This window comes from Stegostoma tigrinum, chromosome 12 (genome assembly GCF_030684315.1).
Source record: "Stegostoma tigrinum isolate sSteTig4 chromosome 12, sSteTig4.hap1, whole genome shotgun sequence".
Lineage (NCBI taxonomy): Eukaryota > Metazoa > Chordata > Chondrichthyes > Orectolobiformes > Stegostomatidae > Stegostoma > Stegostoma tigrinum.
In genome coordinates this window covers 80,514,399-80,531,994 of record NC_081365.1, presented here as the reverse complement: position 1 = coordinate 80,531,994, position 17,596 = coordinate 80,514,399, and the positions used below count along the sequence as shown (strand labels likewise).

Here is a 17,596-nt window from a genome sequence, read left to right as displayed (position 1 = left end):
AGAGTTTGGGCTCACTGAACTCCAGCATTAGAGTTGCCCATTCCTACGCAAACTCTCTGCAATTGACCCAAAGTTGTTGTGATGGTAGTAGTAAGACTGCAGACTACACATTTGAAGATCATCACTCTCATACCTGTGAATTTCCCTTCTTTACCAAACAAAACACTTGGATACAGTGGGTGACCTACAGTTTATTTTTTAAGTCATCACTGGAGAAATAACATTAACATAGTGCAATTTGTAGCATATAATCTGATAACAGATTGTACACTGGATTAATAGCTGACACAAAATCACTATAAGTTAAATGAACTTCATTGCTCCATATTTGGCATAATTCATATAGACAATTAGGGATTACAAACAGCAGACATCACACACTTCATATTTACCCCAGCATGTGAGTTACAATTGAATTGACACTGCACAGTAACAAAATAAGTACTAATCAGAATCAAGTTCAATTTTAATGGCATCACTAAATACAACTGGAGCAGAGACAAAGAAACACACAAAATAAAGTGACAAAGTTACCAGAAATACATTTTCCACCTAGTTATTCAGCCCTGCTGTTATCACTTTGTTTTTAAAAAGGTGCTAAGTTGAATTCCATTAATGGGGAAAACACATTCCTAACCTTCTATTCCATGTTTTTTCTGACTATCAGATTGGAAAGTCAAAGACAGGAATTGTGGAATTCCAAAGTGCATAATGAAGTTGCTGAATTTTGGGAAATATCATGTGAATTTCACTTCTGTACTCGGATAAAATGCAATCTGCAATGAATTTTTTTCTGTTAGCAGTAGTGTGATAAAGCTCAAAAGGCTCCATCCATATAGCCTCTCGTGAGTTCATGGAAGCTTGAGAACTGGTGCAATTCACAATGTTAGCACATGGCAATGTCAAAACAGCTGTAGATATAACTGTTGTGACAACACTGTATCAAAGCCAGATATTAAACTTGTTGGAAACATAAAGCTGTGCGAGGTGGATCTGAAGTATCAGTGGGAACACGTGACAATGTGGTCAAGGATGTAGGTTCATGTATGCTGTACTGACTGAAGCACAGGAATGCATTGCAAACTTCCAGGAAAAGGGAATGCTTTTGGAACCAAGTGACACATCACAAGTTGAGCTACCCTGTGTTGTGCTGAACATTCCCTGAATCTCATCAAAGGGTCTTAGTATGAAAGACATAAAGTCTATAGAGCAACCACCATGAGTGGGATTTTCAATTCAGCTCTCAACTCATGTCCTGGGTGTTTTGTACAAAATCATCTTGTTCCTCCAAGGAATCAGCCTGTGGGAATGTGGGCCCTATGTAACAACTAGAATGATAGTGATAAATATGCTTTCTTTCAAAGATCCATTTCTTCCACTGACAGACCTAATAGTTAAAACTCCAGAGTTAGGATCTGTTGCCCCTGCGATTTTTGATATCTTCTTTGAGGGCACAAATAGTACAGATGTAAAGGCATCACCCTGGGAGGTGGTGGGAGGGTGGGATTCACATCAAACTGCAAGCAGGGTGATGTGAAATTCAGGTCAGTCACAGCACAGGCCGGACAGGAAATTAGTTGACTTTCTGACATTGCCAGGTAGACCTTAGAAATTCTCTCCTGTGTTCAGTGTGTCACCTCCAAATGCTGTATTATTTGAATGTCCTGCAGTAAAACGTTTTAAGAGGGAAATGGTTATTTGCACACTCCTTAAATAAGTGACCGTACAAATGAACCAGAACTGAGGGAACAGAATATCAAATCTGAAACACTACAACAGCCCACTTTAGGAAGATGGGAACATTGCAAATTTGAAATGCACACACTCCCCGAGCACATCTCTCTTGATTCTGCAGGATGGTTGCACGTAGCTGACTAGTAAAGCAAGGACCATTCTGTAAGTCTAGCATAAAGACAGCCTGCCTGCGATTCACCAGGACAGTCAGTGGGTTTGAATCAGTGACTGCAGCATGAGTGAATAAGCAGGTTTGACTACACTTAGGTAGATACTGGCAAAATGCGGTTTTATCTCCACTTGCCACAAGCTGTACTGCAAAATTTAGAAAACAAGTTTCTTCCTGGTCATAATCTTGCTTATAAAGAGCAACAGGTTCTACCACTAATAGTAAGTGCAGGCATAAACCACTTGCAAGATGAAGTCCTCTCTATGAATCCATCTTTTAAGAATGTACTGTTCTCCCTGCTTTTATGAACCTGGTGGCATATTCTGTGGTCAAGGTACACAGATATGGGCAATTTTCCAATACCACAGCCCATTCTTCATTCTCTTTCAGTGTTGCAGTCAAACTTGAATATTAAAATTTAGTCCAGTACAAACTGACGTGTCCCTTGTTAAAAGCTCTAACTTGTGAAGGAGTCTTGAAATGGAATTTCCAGACTTTTAAGGGGTTTTCACAGTATCATCTGCTTGTGAAGAGAAGTTCCAGTGAAGCCTGGTCAAAGCGAAATAGACTATTAGCCACAAGTGAAGGGCTAGTGAAGCTTTATTTCATTGTGAACAGGACCATTAGGCTCCAATGCAGCCTCAGATTCAGCTTTGAGTGAATCATGACCATAGGAGTAGCACCTAGAGAGAAAAGGGCTGGCAAGTTCAATTGTGGTCAATTTCTCATCCTCTAATCAACTGGTCAAAAGGCCTCTGGGACTAAGTACTAGTAAAGTGCAGATTGGCATCAGTGGAATGGATATGTAAAGGGACCAAAACAACAGGATTTTTTCAGAAATGGCAAGAGCAACTTTGAAAGGCAGAATTGTTCCACGAGGAACTGAAGTCTTCAATCAATTCTTATGAGAGGGATCACAAATTCTTCATGTTTGAGTCTTGAGCTAGGACCAAACAGGTGGGAATATCCTCAGAGCAGCTTTTATTCTGTTGAAATGGGCTTGGTGATTCTTATTATACTTTGGACAAAATTATACTGCACAGCAGCAGCTTCAAGAAACTTTCCACTCTGTTTTTGTATTGAATTTGGATCAAAAATCGTGCCTTCACAACAAAGTCCTTCCTATCTTTACAATACGAGAGAGTTTATTACCTTTTATGCTTTCTGTCATAAATAACACAAACCTTCAGGCTCAGTTCCCTGCTCAGTATGTCGCACACATAGCAATACTTGGGTGGTGCATAGCTGACAACTCTCTACAGACTTGAAGCACTCTTTGTGGGTGAATGGTTTATGTATTCTCCAGAAGCCATTCAAAGAGGGGAGTGCGAGCGTGGTGACCTCCAGTTGGGTGTTGCTCCTCATCGTCGCAATATCTCAGTAGCACTCGCAGAAGATCACAGACCTTCCAGCCCCTCACTTCTGCCCTTCTCACCACTGCAGGAAACTGGAGAGATAAATGTACATGAGCATCAATACATGAAGTGGCAAATTCAAACAAACACTTTGATACAAAGTGCTATCAGGATACATTGAAGTACTACACACATACTCAGAGAATGTAACAGGGTCCAAACAGAATACTGGACTGTAGGATCATATAAACAATACTAACTCTCCAGGACCGCTCTCCATTGTAAAAGGACTGAAGAACAATCTCCTGTTCATTGTTATCAGGAAGACCAGGAGAAAATAAATCATTGGAACATTAAAATTTGTGTGTTTTTGTTTCCATATTCTTTTGTTGCTTTTATTTATTAGTAGTAAAAATATTCAAGATGGGGACAAAATCTATTTGGCCGGCCTGATTGATTGCAATGAGGAGGTCTGTGATGAAACCTCCACTCAGTGAGTTCAATTGGGGCATCAGGAAAGTGGAAAAAGAGCAGCAGCTCCAGTCAGTAAAGGTCAGAACACAAATTTCCTCCAGGACAAAATAGTTTCACGCTTCTATTAGTATTGTCAATAGTCACGTGGAAGCTAGCTTTTCTGCTGGGAATAAATCCCATGCAGGGACAAATCACACAAAAAAAACTGATTCTCTCAGCATCATTTGGGGTGGCACAGTGGCTCAGTGGTTAGCAATGCAGCCTCACAGCACCAGGGACCTGGGTTCGATTCCAGCCTTGGGCGACTGCCTGTGAGGAGTCTGCACATTCTCCCCGTGTCTGTGTGGGTTTCCTCCGGGTGCTCCAGTTTCCTCTTACAGTCCAAAAATGTGCAAGCTAGGTGGATCAGCCATGCTAAGTTGCCTGTAGTATTCAGAGGTGTGTGAGTAATAGGGGGATGGGTCTGGGTGGGATATATCAAGGAGTGGTACGGACATGTTGGGCCGAAGGGCCTGTTTCCACACTGTAGGGGATCTAATCTAATCATCATCCTGGGGATTGTCACTGACTAGAACTGAATTGGAACAAATACTGCTGCCATACAGCAGGTAAGAGGTTGGGACTACTTAATCTTAGACAGTGTATTCCAGACCCTAACCACATTCTGTGTGAAAGAACTTCTTTTGTTAATTACTTTCCATTTATGCTCTCTGATCCAACCACCAATGATCCCCATCTAGTCTGCCCAGATCCCTTGCGACTGCACACACCTTGATCAAATCTCCTCTCAGCCTTCTTCAAGGAAAATAGTATTAATAGCTCGGATCTGTCCATGTAACTGAAGATCCTTGTTACTGGAACCATTCTCATTATTTTTTTCTTCATTGTCTCATGTCTTCGCATTCAACCTAAAGTGTGGTGCTCAGAAGTTGGACCCAGTGTTCCAGGTGAGGGTGAAACAAAATTCTATAGCACTTTAACACAGCTTACGTATTTCAATTTCTATGCCTTTACTAGTAAAGCCTAGGATACTGTACGTTTAAGCAATTACTATCTTGGCCTAAACTGTATTAACAAAGTTGCCATAGACCCAAAGGACTATAGGGCCGCTCTCTCTTTGGAGATAGACAGTTGGCGGTGGTTTAACCTGAAGGTCACCATGCCTCAGGTATGGGGTGAGAATTTTAAAAGACTTGCTCAATTCTACAGTCTTCTGAATGGAAAACAAAGCTGATGATCTGATATCTGTCATAGAGATACTTTTCTATTAATCCCACAGTGATGTACAGTCATCTACTGCCAAAATGCTGGATTTTAGTTTTCCAGAAGGACTATCTGACCTGGTTATTTTTAAAAAGAAAATTCTTCAAACAAATAATCATCACCTACCTGCTTCTATCTTGAAAGTCAAATTCCAAAAATGAGTTTAATATACATCATTTATACATAATAAATATAAATTCATCAGATCTGCCATTTTAGTAATTTATACTACTATGGACCAGGCCAGTCAACCCTCAAAATATTTTAAGAAGGTAGCCTAGACCCTAACATTTTTCTTATTTTAAGGGCAAATGTGAAGTGCCATGTTCCAGATGTAAAGCAACAGGACAAACTACTTGACGTTAAGCAAAATCAATTTATTTAAACACTATAGTTAAAATACAAACAAAAAAAAGACGAATGTAGAATGACAACTCTACCGGAAAATTTAACCAAATAATAGATACAGTAACTGTTACTAATTAACTGTTCCAAAAATAGTAACTTCCCATAAACATGCCCCTTTGGAAAAAAGAAAAATTCAGAAAGATAGATTTGTCTCACAGATAACCCAACATCAGAGAGAAACCCCAGCTTCTAGCTGTAACCGAGAGAGGGAAAAGATAACTTCTACTTCTTCAAGCCCACAATAGCAACTGCTTAAAACTAAACCTAAAAACTAAAACAAAAGCTAGAAAGCCTGGTATGTGAGAGCTGGCCACACCCAGCCAGGCTGTTTCCATTGTTTAAACTTTAAAAATAAACCAAAGCCTCACAAGCTGTTTACTTTCTTACACACAGCTCATCATCTCTTGTTTAATCTCTCTTTTAAACAAGAAGGACAAAATAACCTCTTAAAGCCATAGCATCATCACAATGCGCATACCTACCAAGGTCCTGGAACCATTTTAAAAATTGGCTTTGTTTTTATTGACTATCTTCGTTCTTCACAACAAACTCAACCATATCACACTTCTTCACATTAAATTTGATTTGTCAGTCCACTCCATGAACCAATCTATGTCCTTTTGAAGTTCTACACTATCCTGCTCTCGATTTACAATGTTTCCTCGTGTTGTGCCATCTGTAAATTTTGTCTTGTACTTCCAGATCTAAATCATTAACAAATCAGGAAAAGTAAGGGTATCAAACACTAACCCCTGGGGAACACTAGCACAATCTTGTTCAAAATACATTCATCAATGATTATTCTGTTTCCTAGCCCTCATCTAATTTTGTATCCACATTGATGTTGTCTTTTATATTGGGGTTTAACTTTAACCACACATCTGTTGTGTGGCGACGTACCAAACAACTTTTGGAAGTCCATGCACACTATATCAGCAACATTATCCTCTGCAGCTTTCTTCAAAAATCGCTATTAAATTAGTTAAACACAATTTTTCCTCAAGAAACCCACACTGTTTGTACTTAATTAACATACATTCATTGGCATCACAAGTAGACAGGGTGGCAAAGAAAGTATTTGGCATGCTTGTCTTCATTGGTCACAGCACTGAGTAGAGGAGTTGGAATGTCATGTTGGGCAGTACAAGACATTGGTGAAGCCACTGTTAGAATAACGTGTACAATTCCGGTTGTCCTGATATAGAAAGGACGTTGATAAACTAGAAAAGGTACAGAAAGATTTACAAAGATGTTGCTAGAACTCGAAGTCTTGATTTATAAAAAGGGGCTGGGATAGGATGTGAGCTTTGAAGCACAGGAGGCTGTGGGGTGACCTTATAGGGATTTATAAAACAATGAGGGACACAAATAAGGTGATGATCCAAGATCTTTTTCCAAGGGTAGGGAGGTCCAAAACTAGACAGCATAGGTTTAAGGCGAGAGGGGAAAGATTTAAAAGAGACCTGAGCAGGAACATTTTCAAACATAGGGTGTGGGTGTATGGAATGAACAGCCAGAGGAAGTGGTACAGGCAGATATAATTAGAACATTTAAAAGGCATTTGAACAGATACATGACTAGGAGGATATGGGCGAAATGCAGGGATTAGTTCAGTTTAGGATGCCTAGTCAGCATAGATGAATCGTACTGACAAGTGAATTTCTGTGCTGTCTGTATGATCATTTCTGGAGACTTGGCCACACCCAACATTAGCTGACTGGCTTGTGATTGCTGGGCTTATCATTACAATCCTTCTGAGCAAGGGAATGTTTGCAATTCTCCAGTCCTCTTGCATTGAGTTTACAGAAGACAGGAACTTCACAGTCAACACTTCTACAATTTCCCCTCAATTCCCTCAGTAAGTTTCAATTCATGTCATCCAGTCCTGTCACCTTATCAACTTTAAATACTGATAGCCTATCCAATATCTCCATCTCATTAGCTTCTAGGCCTTCATGTGTCTGAAATACATTTCTTCACCATAACCTGCATAACATGCTGCTCCTTTGCAAATTCAGCACCTCATCTGTATATCCCAAATCGACTCCTTTAACCAGCAAGCCCATCTTGGACATTGATTGTGTCTATCACTGACACACAGTGACAACAGTGGATACCATTTAGAAGATGTACTGCAGGAACTTATTGAGGGTCCTTTGATGGCACCTTCCAAACCTATGACCTCTGTGGTCTAGAAGGACAAGGGCAGCTAATACACAGGCACAGCATTGGAGCAAAGGATGAGAGGTGACTTGACAGAGGCGTACAAGACGATGAGAGGCATAGATAGAGTGGATAGCCAGAGACTTTTTCCCAGGGCGGAAATGACTATTACAAGGGGGCATAATTTTAAGGTGACTGGAGGAAGGTATAGGGGTGATGTCAGAGGTAGGTTCTTTATGTGCTACCATGGTGATAGTGGAGTCAGATACATTAGAGATTTTTCAGTGACTCTTGGATAGGCACTGTATAATGTAGGGTATGCACAATAGGTTGATCTTAGTAGGATAATAGTCGGCACAACATTGTGGGCCGAAAGGCCTGTACTGTGCTGTACTGTTCTATGTTCTAGGTCATGTTATGTACCGTGTGAATGGTACGTAAGGCACTCACCACCATCCTGATTTAGAATGTTATTATTGTTCCTTTGGCATCACTGGCTTAAAATCCTAACACTCCTTACATAACAGCACAGTACCCACACCACAAGGACTGCAATGGCTCAAGAAGCCAGACCACCATCATCTCCTCCAGCATAATTAGGGATAAGCAAATAAATGGTGGCCTTATAATGATGTCTACATCTCATGAATAAATAAAAGCCAGACATGGGCCATTGTTCACACAGTGTTTGCTTTTCTTGTGTAAACTGCTTCATGCTCAAATATTTAGTTATTGTGTATTTGACAGATTCTAGTAACATTCTCATCAAAAATGGTAAAGTGTTTCATTTTCACAATGTAAGAAGAGAAGGAAATAGCACGGCTACAAGGGAACCTGAAAACAAATGATGTGAAGAAATTTGGATATGATATAGGGTTCAAAAAAATGTGATCAGGTAGGTCTGAGAAATTAAGCTAGCCGTATCTCAGGATATAAGAAGAAATAACTGGGAGATTATAGATATTTTTGTTATAATTTTCCCAAGCAGTCCAATTTTAAGAAAGAAGGCTCTAGGCCCGAAACATCAGCCTTCCTGCTCCTCTGATGCTGCTTGGCCTGCTGTGTTCAACCAGCTTTACACCTTGTTATCTCAGATTCTCCAGCATCTGCAATTCCAATATCTCTGAAACAATTTTAAGAATTACTGTTTTGATCAGAATGCTACTAATGTCATCCCATTTTTAATATGATAAAGGATTGCATAGTAGTATTTCAAGAAAGAACATTCCCACAATATTCACCACAAAATGTGTTTTCGGCATTGTTGGCTGAGGGATAAATATTGGCCAGAACATCTGGGAGAACACCTCTGTTTCTTCTAAATAGTATTATGGTCTTTTACATCCACACCACAAAGGCAAAAGGGGTTTAATGCGCTATCGTTCAGGCGCAACCTCTGTGACAGTAAAGCACCCCCTCAGTTTTACCCTGGAACGCCAGTTTCAGGTTTGGTGCTCATGCCCCGGAGTGAGACGTGAATTATGAATAAAAAGGATTCAGAACGAGATTATGACCAACGAGTCATAGCGGCTCCTAGCTGGTAAGAGATAAGTAAAAATTAATCAATATCTAATTGAATAAAGCAAGCAACACTTGCACTAATACTCACATGCAATAGTTCATCTTCAAAAGATTCCATGAAATACACTGAAGACACAGGAGACTGTGAGGCTGCTATCCACTGCAACACTGCTCTTATCTGAGGATCATGACTGCAGGGTTCAAGGTCAACATTTAAAATGGATAACGGTTCTTTCACTTGCCTCATACCTACAAACGGAAAAAAAAATGAACAAATAAATAACAGATCGGAAGTGACTGCTGAGAGACTAACATTACTTAAGCAAAAAGAAAATACCCCTCCCCATCATGATAAAAAAAGTACAGTCTGTCGCACAAAGAGAGAGAGCATAACACTTTAAGTCTGTAACTCAATATCCAAGATTTGCTGATTTTATTTAGATTTCCTGGCTTGTGTTATTCAGAGCAGCACTGATGGCTAGCACCATCCTGAAAACAAACTCTTCCACTGTCAAAAGCCTGATACATGCCATTAGGCCATGGGGGTGTGCAGGAGAAGTAAACTGCAGGAGAAGCTGATGAGCTGCCGTTCTGTACCTCCAGTGGACGCTTACTTCGCTGGAGTACACAGGGTCATAAAGCTGTACAGCATGGAAACAGACCCTTTGGTCTGATTTGTCCACACTGATCAGATATCATAAATTAATCCAGTCCCATTTGCCAGCATTTGGCCAATATCCCTCTCAACCCTCCTTATTAATGTACAGATCCAGATGCTTTTTAATTTTGTAATTGTATCAGCCTCCACCACTTCCTCTGGCAGCTCATTTCATGCGCCCATGAAAAGTTGCCCCTTAGGTCCCTTTTAAATCTTTCCCCTCTTACCTTAAAACCTATGCCCTCAGGTTTTGGACTCCCCTACCCTGTGAAAAAGGCCTTGGCTATTCAGCCTATCCATGCCCCTCATGATTTTATCCTCCGATGCTCAAGGGAAAAAAGCTCGAGCCTATTCAGCCATTCCCTACAGCTCAAACCCTCAACCCTGGCAACATCCTTTTCAGACTTTTTCAACCCTTTCAAATTTAACAACATTGTTCCTGTAGCAGGGGGACCAGAATAGAACGCAGTATTCCAAAAGTGGCTTAACCAGCCTAACATGATTGGTGAACAATGGCACATCCCCAACTACAGGAGCAGTAGCCATTTGCTCCCTCAGCCCACTCTGTCGTTCAAGAAGACCATGACTGTTCTGATTGTGGGCTCTAAACCATTTTCCTGTCTTTCTCTTGAAGTCCTTGACTCTCGTTAATTAAAAAAAGTTTAATTTATTCAATAACCTAGCCTCCCTTGCTGGGGAGAGAATTTCACACATTGATAACCCTCAGTGAAAAAAATCTTCCACATGATGATTGTAAATTGGGAACTCCTTATTCTTAAATCCTAGTTCTTAATTGCCCATGATGCATCTGCCCTGTCAAACCCCCTCAGACTCTGCCTGATTACGTTGTGAGTTTCTAAACCTCCTGCTAATACCTCCTTAATAATGGATCCTAGCATATTTTTACCTCAGTGTACTAACTGGCCTGTAGTTTCCTGCTTTGTGTCTCTCCTTTTCTTTACAGTGAATTTATGTTTACAGTTTTGCAATGCATTGAACCTGTCCAGAATCTAGGGAAATATGAAATATAAGCAATGCATCCACTAACTCTTGTAGCCCGTTCTGTTAATACCCTCGGATACCATTGTCAATCTTTCATCCCATTGGCTTTCCCAGTCCTTCTCCTTGACTGATTGCTTAAAGTTCCACCCTTTGCGTCATTTTTCTTGATTCACTGTGCACTCTGCCCCCTCTACTGTGAACACATAGATTTACTAGAATTCTAGAGGAGTCAATGAGCAGGATAAAGGGGAAACAGCGGGTGTAATATATTTGGAGTTTTAGAAGGTGCTTGATAAAGGGTACCTGATAAAGGTACCATACATTAGGCCATCCTAATGTCACAGTCCCTTCAGTACCATAAGACATAGGAGTGGAAGGCCCATCAAGTCCACTCCGCCATTTAAATCATGGCTGATGGGCATTTCAACTCCACTTCCCTGCACTCTCCCGTCGCCCTTGATTCCTTCTGAGATCAAGAATTTGTCGATCTCTGCCTTGAAGGCATCCAACATCCCGGTACTCCATGAGACAAAAGCTATTTCTCCACAACAGTGAGACATGTTTTCAACTTTTTAAGTCTTATTTACCCTATGCCAATTTGTTCATGGATCAGATAGATACCCAGAGGTTAATTCTTCTAAGGTTCTGATTATAACTTTGTCTCTAGCTGTTCAAACATTCTCAACAAATCTGTTTCTTTGACCTAGCTACATCACTGACATGGACATAGACCACGTGGGCAAGAGATGCTTTGGGGTTAGGACTCTTATGCTGCCCTTACCAACAGAAGGCGAATATTCCGCTTTAACATGCCATTCAGAACCCCAGCAAATCTAATCTCAACTGAATTTGCGTTACACTGTTACAACACTGGAAAGGTTTTCTTATAAAGACATCTCAGAAGTTTAGAAGTCTCAATTACCACAATGTTTCTGACTTTTGGTGTTGAAGCAACAGTAATTTAAGATTGTTTCAGCACCTACTGCACTATTGAGGAGACCAGTTTTCATCTGCATCTGTGACCCAAGGTGCTGCTACATTCATGACCTTTCGGCACACTCCTAGATACAACTGTTTTCAGTTGCATCATTAATAGCTAAGCCTCTAACATATGAACAGTTCGGAAGCTGTTTCTGATGATAATACCATGTTTAGATTCACTTGGAATTTATTAGATAATAAAGAAGTTATTTTTCAGGCGGGAGGCACTTGTCGTTTAGGTCAGTTTTCCAGACGGTTGATTTGCAATGCAGAGTGGCACCAAGAGCACGGGTTCAATTCCCACAGTTGGCTGAGGTCACCATGAAGATCCCACAATTTTCACCACACCCTATCTGTGCGGAGTTTGCACATTCTCCCCGTGTCTGCGTGGGTTTCCTCCGCGTGCTCCGGTTTCCTCCCACAGTCCAAAAATGTGCAGGCTAGGTGGATTGGCCATGCTAAATTGCCCGTAGTATTCAGGGGTGTGGGAGTTATTGGGGGTTGGGTCTGGGTTGGATATATCAAGGGACAGTGTGGCCTTGTTGGGCAGAAGAGCCTGTTTCCACACTGTAGGGAATCTAATCTAATCTAATCTCCCCCCTCACCCTCACCTAGGCATGGCAACCCTCCAGCTAAACCACTGCATAATTCCTCTCTCATGTGAGCGCAATCCCATAATTCTCTGGGATTATGGCAACTTTACTCACACAGACTGCAGAGGTTCAAGGACACTTTAATGTGGCACTATCCAGGGTAAAGCAGCCCATCTGATTTCCCAACTTAGGCTTTCATTGCCTACACTACGGACATACAGTGACATACATACAAATTCAGGGTGGCACCCTGGCTCAGTGGTTAGCACTGCAGCCTCACAGCACCAGGGACCCAGGTTCGATTCCAGCCTCGGGCAACTGTCTGTGTGGAGTTTACACATTCTCCCTGTGTCTGCGTGGGTTTCCTCTGGGTGCTCCGGTTTCCTCCCACAGTCCAAAGATGAGCAGGCTAGGTGGATTGGCCATGCTAAATTGCCCGTAGTGTTCAGGGGTGTGTGGGTTATAGGGGGGTGGATCTGGGTGGGACGCTGCAAGGGGCAGTGTGGACTTGTTGGGCCAATGGGCCTGTTTCCACACTGTAGGGAATCTAATCAACCAGACATCAAAAAAAAATTAGGTGGAGGTCAATTGATCCCTCTAATCTGCTCTACCATTCAACAAGATTACATGTGGCTTGAGGCCTCGATCTTCCCCCTATCACTAATAACCATTGACTTTCTGATCGTCAAGAATTTATTTGCATCTGCCTGAAAAATATTCAATGGTCCTGCCTCCAGCATTCTCTACCGGGGGACAGAATTCCAAAAACACACACCTTCTGAGACAAGGCATTCCCTTTCATCTCTATCCTCAATGGGAGGTCACTTATTTTTGAACTCTCTCTCCTGGATCTCATCTGTACCACAAGTGGAAATGTTTTTTTCACCAGTCACGTGCCTCAGAATCTTTCATGTTTCAAAAACAGTGAACTCCCATTCTCCTAAACTCCAATACTCTATACAGGCCTAGGCTGTCCGGTCAACCCACCCAGCCACCCAATCATCCCATAATAGTCAGTTGCACTCGAGTAAACCTTCTATGAGGAGAGTAAAGAGGAGTAAAGGAAAGGAGACTAAAGCATTACCCAGTACGCCAGATATGCCCTCAAAAACACTCCATAAAACTGAAGCAAAGCATCCCTACTGCTACATTCCATTCCTCTTGCAATAAACAATAACATTTCACTTGTCTTCCTAGTCACATGCTATATTTACATTATAACATTTTGTGTAAAAGTGGAGTAATTGGAAATTGGGGAAAACTCTAAGTCAGCTTAAAGTCAGCTTGGCACACAGAAAGGTGGTTGTAGTCGTCGGAAGTCAATCCCCTCTGTTCCAAGACATCTCTACAGGAGTTCCTCAGGGTAATGTCCTAGGCCCAACCATCTTCAGCTAAGGGGTCACAAATGGTGCTGAACATTGCACAATCATCAGTGAACATCCTCACTTCTGACATTATGATGGAGGGAAGGTCATTGATGAAACAGCTGAAGATGGTTGGGCCTAGGTCGCCATGAAGTGCAATCCTGAGTGCCAAGCAGAAGAACTAACGGGTTCTGGTGTCAAATGATTTTGAGGAGATACCTTGTGTTGTTATTCTGAATGGTAGCTCACACCTAGCTGAATAGTAGGAAAGGTCGGATGAGTCAATTTCATTATCTGGAAATTGCATTTTATATAAAAAATGATTTTGTTAATTGTGTCAATAAACATTATTACTGAATTTTACAGAATGCACCTTGAAAAAGAAAGTTATCTGTATAACTATAGAGAAAGTACAAGGAAGTGAGAAAAATTGGAGAGTTCTTTCAAAGACCTGCAATTGTACAGGATGGACAAATTGACTTGCTTTGGCTGAGATAAATAATGAGGATACAGTTCACATTGAAGAGCTGCTAATGCTCACTAGTTAATATGTCTTTGATCTTACCGATTAGGTGCTTCAAGAATTGGACAATAGTTGGCCTTTTGTTATGATTTTCATGGCGATGGTTGGCAACACCACTTTGGGACAAAAATGGAACTTCATACTATACCTTCAGAATCTTCTTGCACTTCTTCCTCTCTGTCTTCACAATTATCACTACAACAGCAGGAAAGAATCAGCTAATTAGTGTTCACTCCAACTCAGTGGTCACATTGAAATAATGAATGCTTACAATTAAAATTAAATAGGAAGTAAACTTATTTAAAATAATAAAAGGCAGTGAAAATGCTGGTCATAGACATGCATTTCCAACCAGCAAGCCATTTGAATCTTAATACTTCTCATGTTATTCCACTATTAATAGCACCCAATGTTTGCAGTTTTATAGCATCTGCTATGACCCGAATTTGGTTAAGACACATGCCAAGAACAAAGGTTTGCACAGCTCCTTGCCGAATGTGTGAGTGTTAAAATTAGCCATAAAAAATTACTTGATGCTAGTTTTTACCTCCTCCAACTTTCACAGATTTACTTCTCATGACCTCACTTGTGAGAACTATAAATTGATTTGTCTTGAAACATGCATACTTTAAAAAAAAATCACACATCCAAATGTCACAATCTGACCTAGGACCTGCAGTCATTCTTTTCTGTTGTTATGCTAGTCATGTGATGAGAATCTGTCTTTTAGCATGAAGAACTCTCCATCAAGTACACTGGCATTAGATATTGCCCAAAAAAGCACTTGGTGTTCCACAGCCTCAAACTTCAACATTACTTTTCCACGCTAGTAAAACTGAAAATCATACTGACTTTGGCCCAGCACTACCAATAATAACTGAAACTTTCAGTGCTCCCCACCGTGTTACACAGTAAATCAGATCTGAATTTCTGGCACCCACAGTTAAACACAAATCCCAAAGGTTATGTAAGAGGTACCCTTTTCTTTTGAGGACCCTGTCTTTTAAAAGTGAACTCAGTATAGCATCTATTCCAAACAAGTACTGTCAGGGTTACTGCATGAAAGGTTCTCCTAAAGAGGGCTGATGCTGTGCATTAAGCTACATACTCCCAAGTTATTGTCCACATGTTACATCGCAGATTCACTCCTCAGAAACATTCAGCACTGAAATGATTTTGATGATGTAAACCTCTAGCATTTGTCAACTACCTTCAACTAAAAACTGTCAGCAAAAATTAAACTTTCTGCATTCAGGAATCAATGAGCTTGTAAGTGTATTAATCATTGCTGAACATCCTTTATAACATTCAAAAATGAATTTCACAAAAACATCAGATTTGGTTTCAAAACATCGTCTCTTTTATCTCATTCCCTTAACCCAAACGGCAATCTAGATAACGTTTACTCCAGAGACATACCATGCAGAAAAGGCCCTTCAGTCCATTGAGTCTACACCGACAATAACTACCACTGCAGGCACGGTAATCCCAATTTCCTGCACTTGTCCCACATCCTTGAATGTTCTGATATTTCAAGTGCTCACCCAAATATTCTTTAAAGATTCTAAGGTTTTGAGCCTACACCACCTTCCCAGGCAGTGAATTCCAGATTCCCACAACCCAGTGAGTGAAAACATTTTTTCCCCAAATACCCTCAGATTCTCCTGCCCCTTACCATAAAACTACATACTCTTGTGAGTGATCTCTCAACCAGCTGTTCCCTATTCACTCTATCCATACCCATCAATGTTTTACACCTCAATCATGTGCCCCCTCAGCCTTCTCTGCTTTAAAGAAAATAATCCAAGCCTATCTAATCTTAATTTATGGCTCAATTGCTCTAATAACAAGCAACATCCTGGTGAAACGCTTCTGTAACTCCTTTCGAACTTTGCCTCAGTACTGGAAGGATGTGAAAACAGAACTGCACACAGTACTCCAGCTGTGGCATAACCAATGCTCTGCACAACTCCAAATACTAGGGGGCATGGATTTAAGGTAACAGGTGGCAAGTTTTATTTTTACACAGACAGTAGTATGTACCTGGAACGTGCTACCAGGGAGGCGGTAAAGGCAGATATGTCAGGACATTTAAGAAGCATTTCCCAGACACACGAACAGGCAGAGGATAAAGGGTTTCAGACCATGTGCAGGCAATTTTTTTAACCTTGCTCTTAAGCCCTATGCCACAACAGATGAAAGCAAGCACCCCATATTCCTTTTTAATTATCCTGTTCACATGCTCTGCTGACTTCAGGGAATAATAACTTCAAGATTCCTCTGTTCCTCTAAACTGTTCCTGTCACTCATTAAATACTTCCTGATCTTATATCTTCTTCCAAAGAGTATCACCTCACACTTATCAGGATTACATAAAATCTGCTGCTGCTCAGCCCATCGGACCAATTCATCTACATCTTCCTGTAACCTCCAACCATCTTCTGGACTGTTAACCACCCAAACAATCATGGTGTCGTCTGCAAACTAACAACATTTCCCCACATTTTCACCTACAACATTTATGTATATAACAAACAATAAAGGTCCTGGTACTGATCCTTGTGGTACGCCATTGCACACCAAACTTCAGTCACTCAAATTGCTTTCTACCACAGTTGCGGGAAATGCCGACGGAACCTGATCATCCCCAATGGACTACAGTCCACATTCAGGCATTCCCAATTTGGCCCCAACTGTGACAATGTTTATATTCAGAAAATTGAAACTGGGAGGCACCCAAAAACCAATATCCATTTCAAGCCCACCGATTCCCACAGCTACCGAGAAAACACCTACTCCCACCTACCTTCCTGCAAAAAAATGCCGTCCCCTATTCCCAATTCCTTCGCCCCCGCTGCATCTGCTCCCAGGACAAGGCATTCCACTCCCGTACATCTCAGATGTCCTTGTTTTTCAAGAACCACAATTCTGGAAGGATGTGAAAATGCTCTCAACCGTGTCTCCGGCATTTGCAGCAACTCATCCCTCACACCCCGTCCCCGCAATAATTTCCAAAACAGAATCACCTCTTCCTCACGTACCACCCCACCAACCTCCGGATCCAATGCATCATCCTCCGACACTTCCGCCATCTGCAATCCGACCCCACCATCAAAGACGTTTTTCTCTCCCCACCCTTATCTGCATTCCAGAGGGACCACTCTCTCCACACTCCCCTCCAGCCCCACTTATACCTGACACTTTGCCCTACAACCGCAGGAAGTGGTACGCCTGCCCCTAACACCTCTCCCCTCATGCCATCCCAGGCCCCAAGAAGACTTTCCACATCAAGCAGATGTTCACCTGCATATCTGCTGGTGTGGTATACTGCATCCGCTGTTCCCGTTATGGTCTCCTCTACATTGGGGAAACCAAGCGGAGGCTTGGG

The 17,596-nt window shown here is 41.4% G+C and overlaps 1 protein-coding gene across 5 annotated transcripts in view; it reads right to left on the bottom strand.

Moving 5' to 3' along the window:
• Positions 1-293: 293 nt before the first annotated feature.
• Positions 294-17,596, bottom strand: part of akap11 (A kinase (PRKA) anchor protein 11) — a 92,456-nt gene continuing 75,153 nt past the window's right edge. For all 5 annotated transcript variants that reach the window (XM_048540511.2, XM_048540514.2, XM_048540512.2 and 2 more), the window contains 3 exons: positions 14,357-14,403; positions 9,176-9,336; positions 294-3,350 (listed from right to left, as the gene is read on the bottom strand). In XM_048540511.2, the coding sequence (XP_048396468.2) occupies positions 3,195-3,350; positions 9,176-9,336; positions 14,357-14,403 (364 nt within the window). In that variant the 3' untranslated portion in view covers positions 294-3,194. The remainder of the gene's footprint in view (positions 3,351-9,175; positions 9,337-14,356; positions 14,404-17,596) is intronic.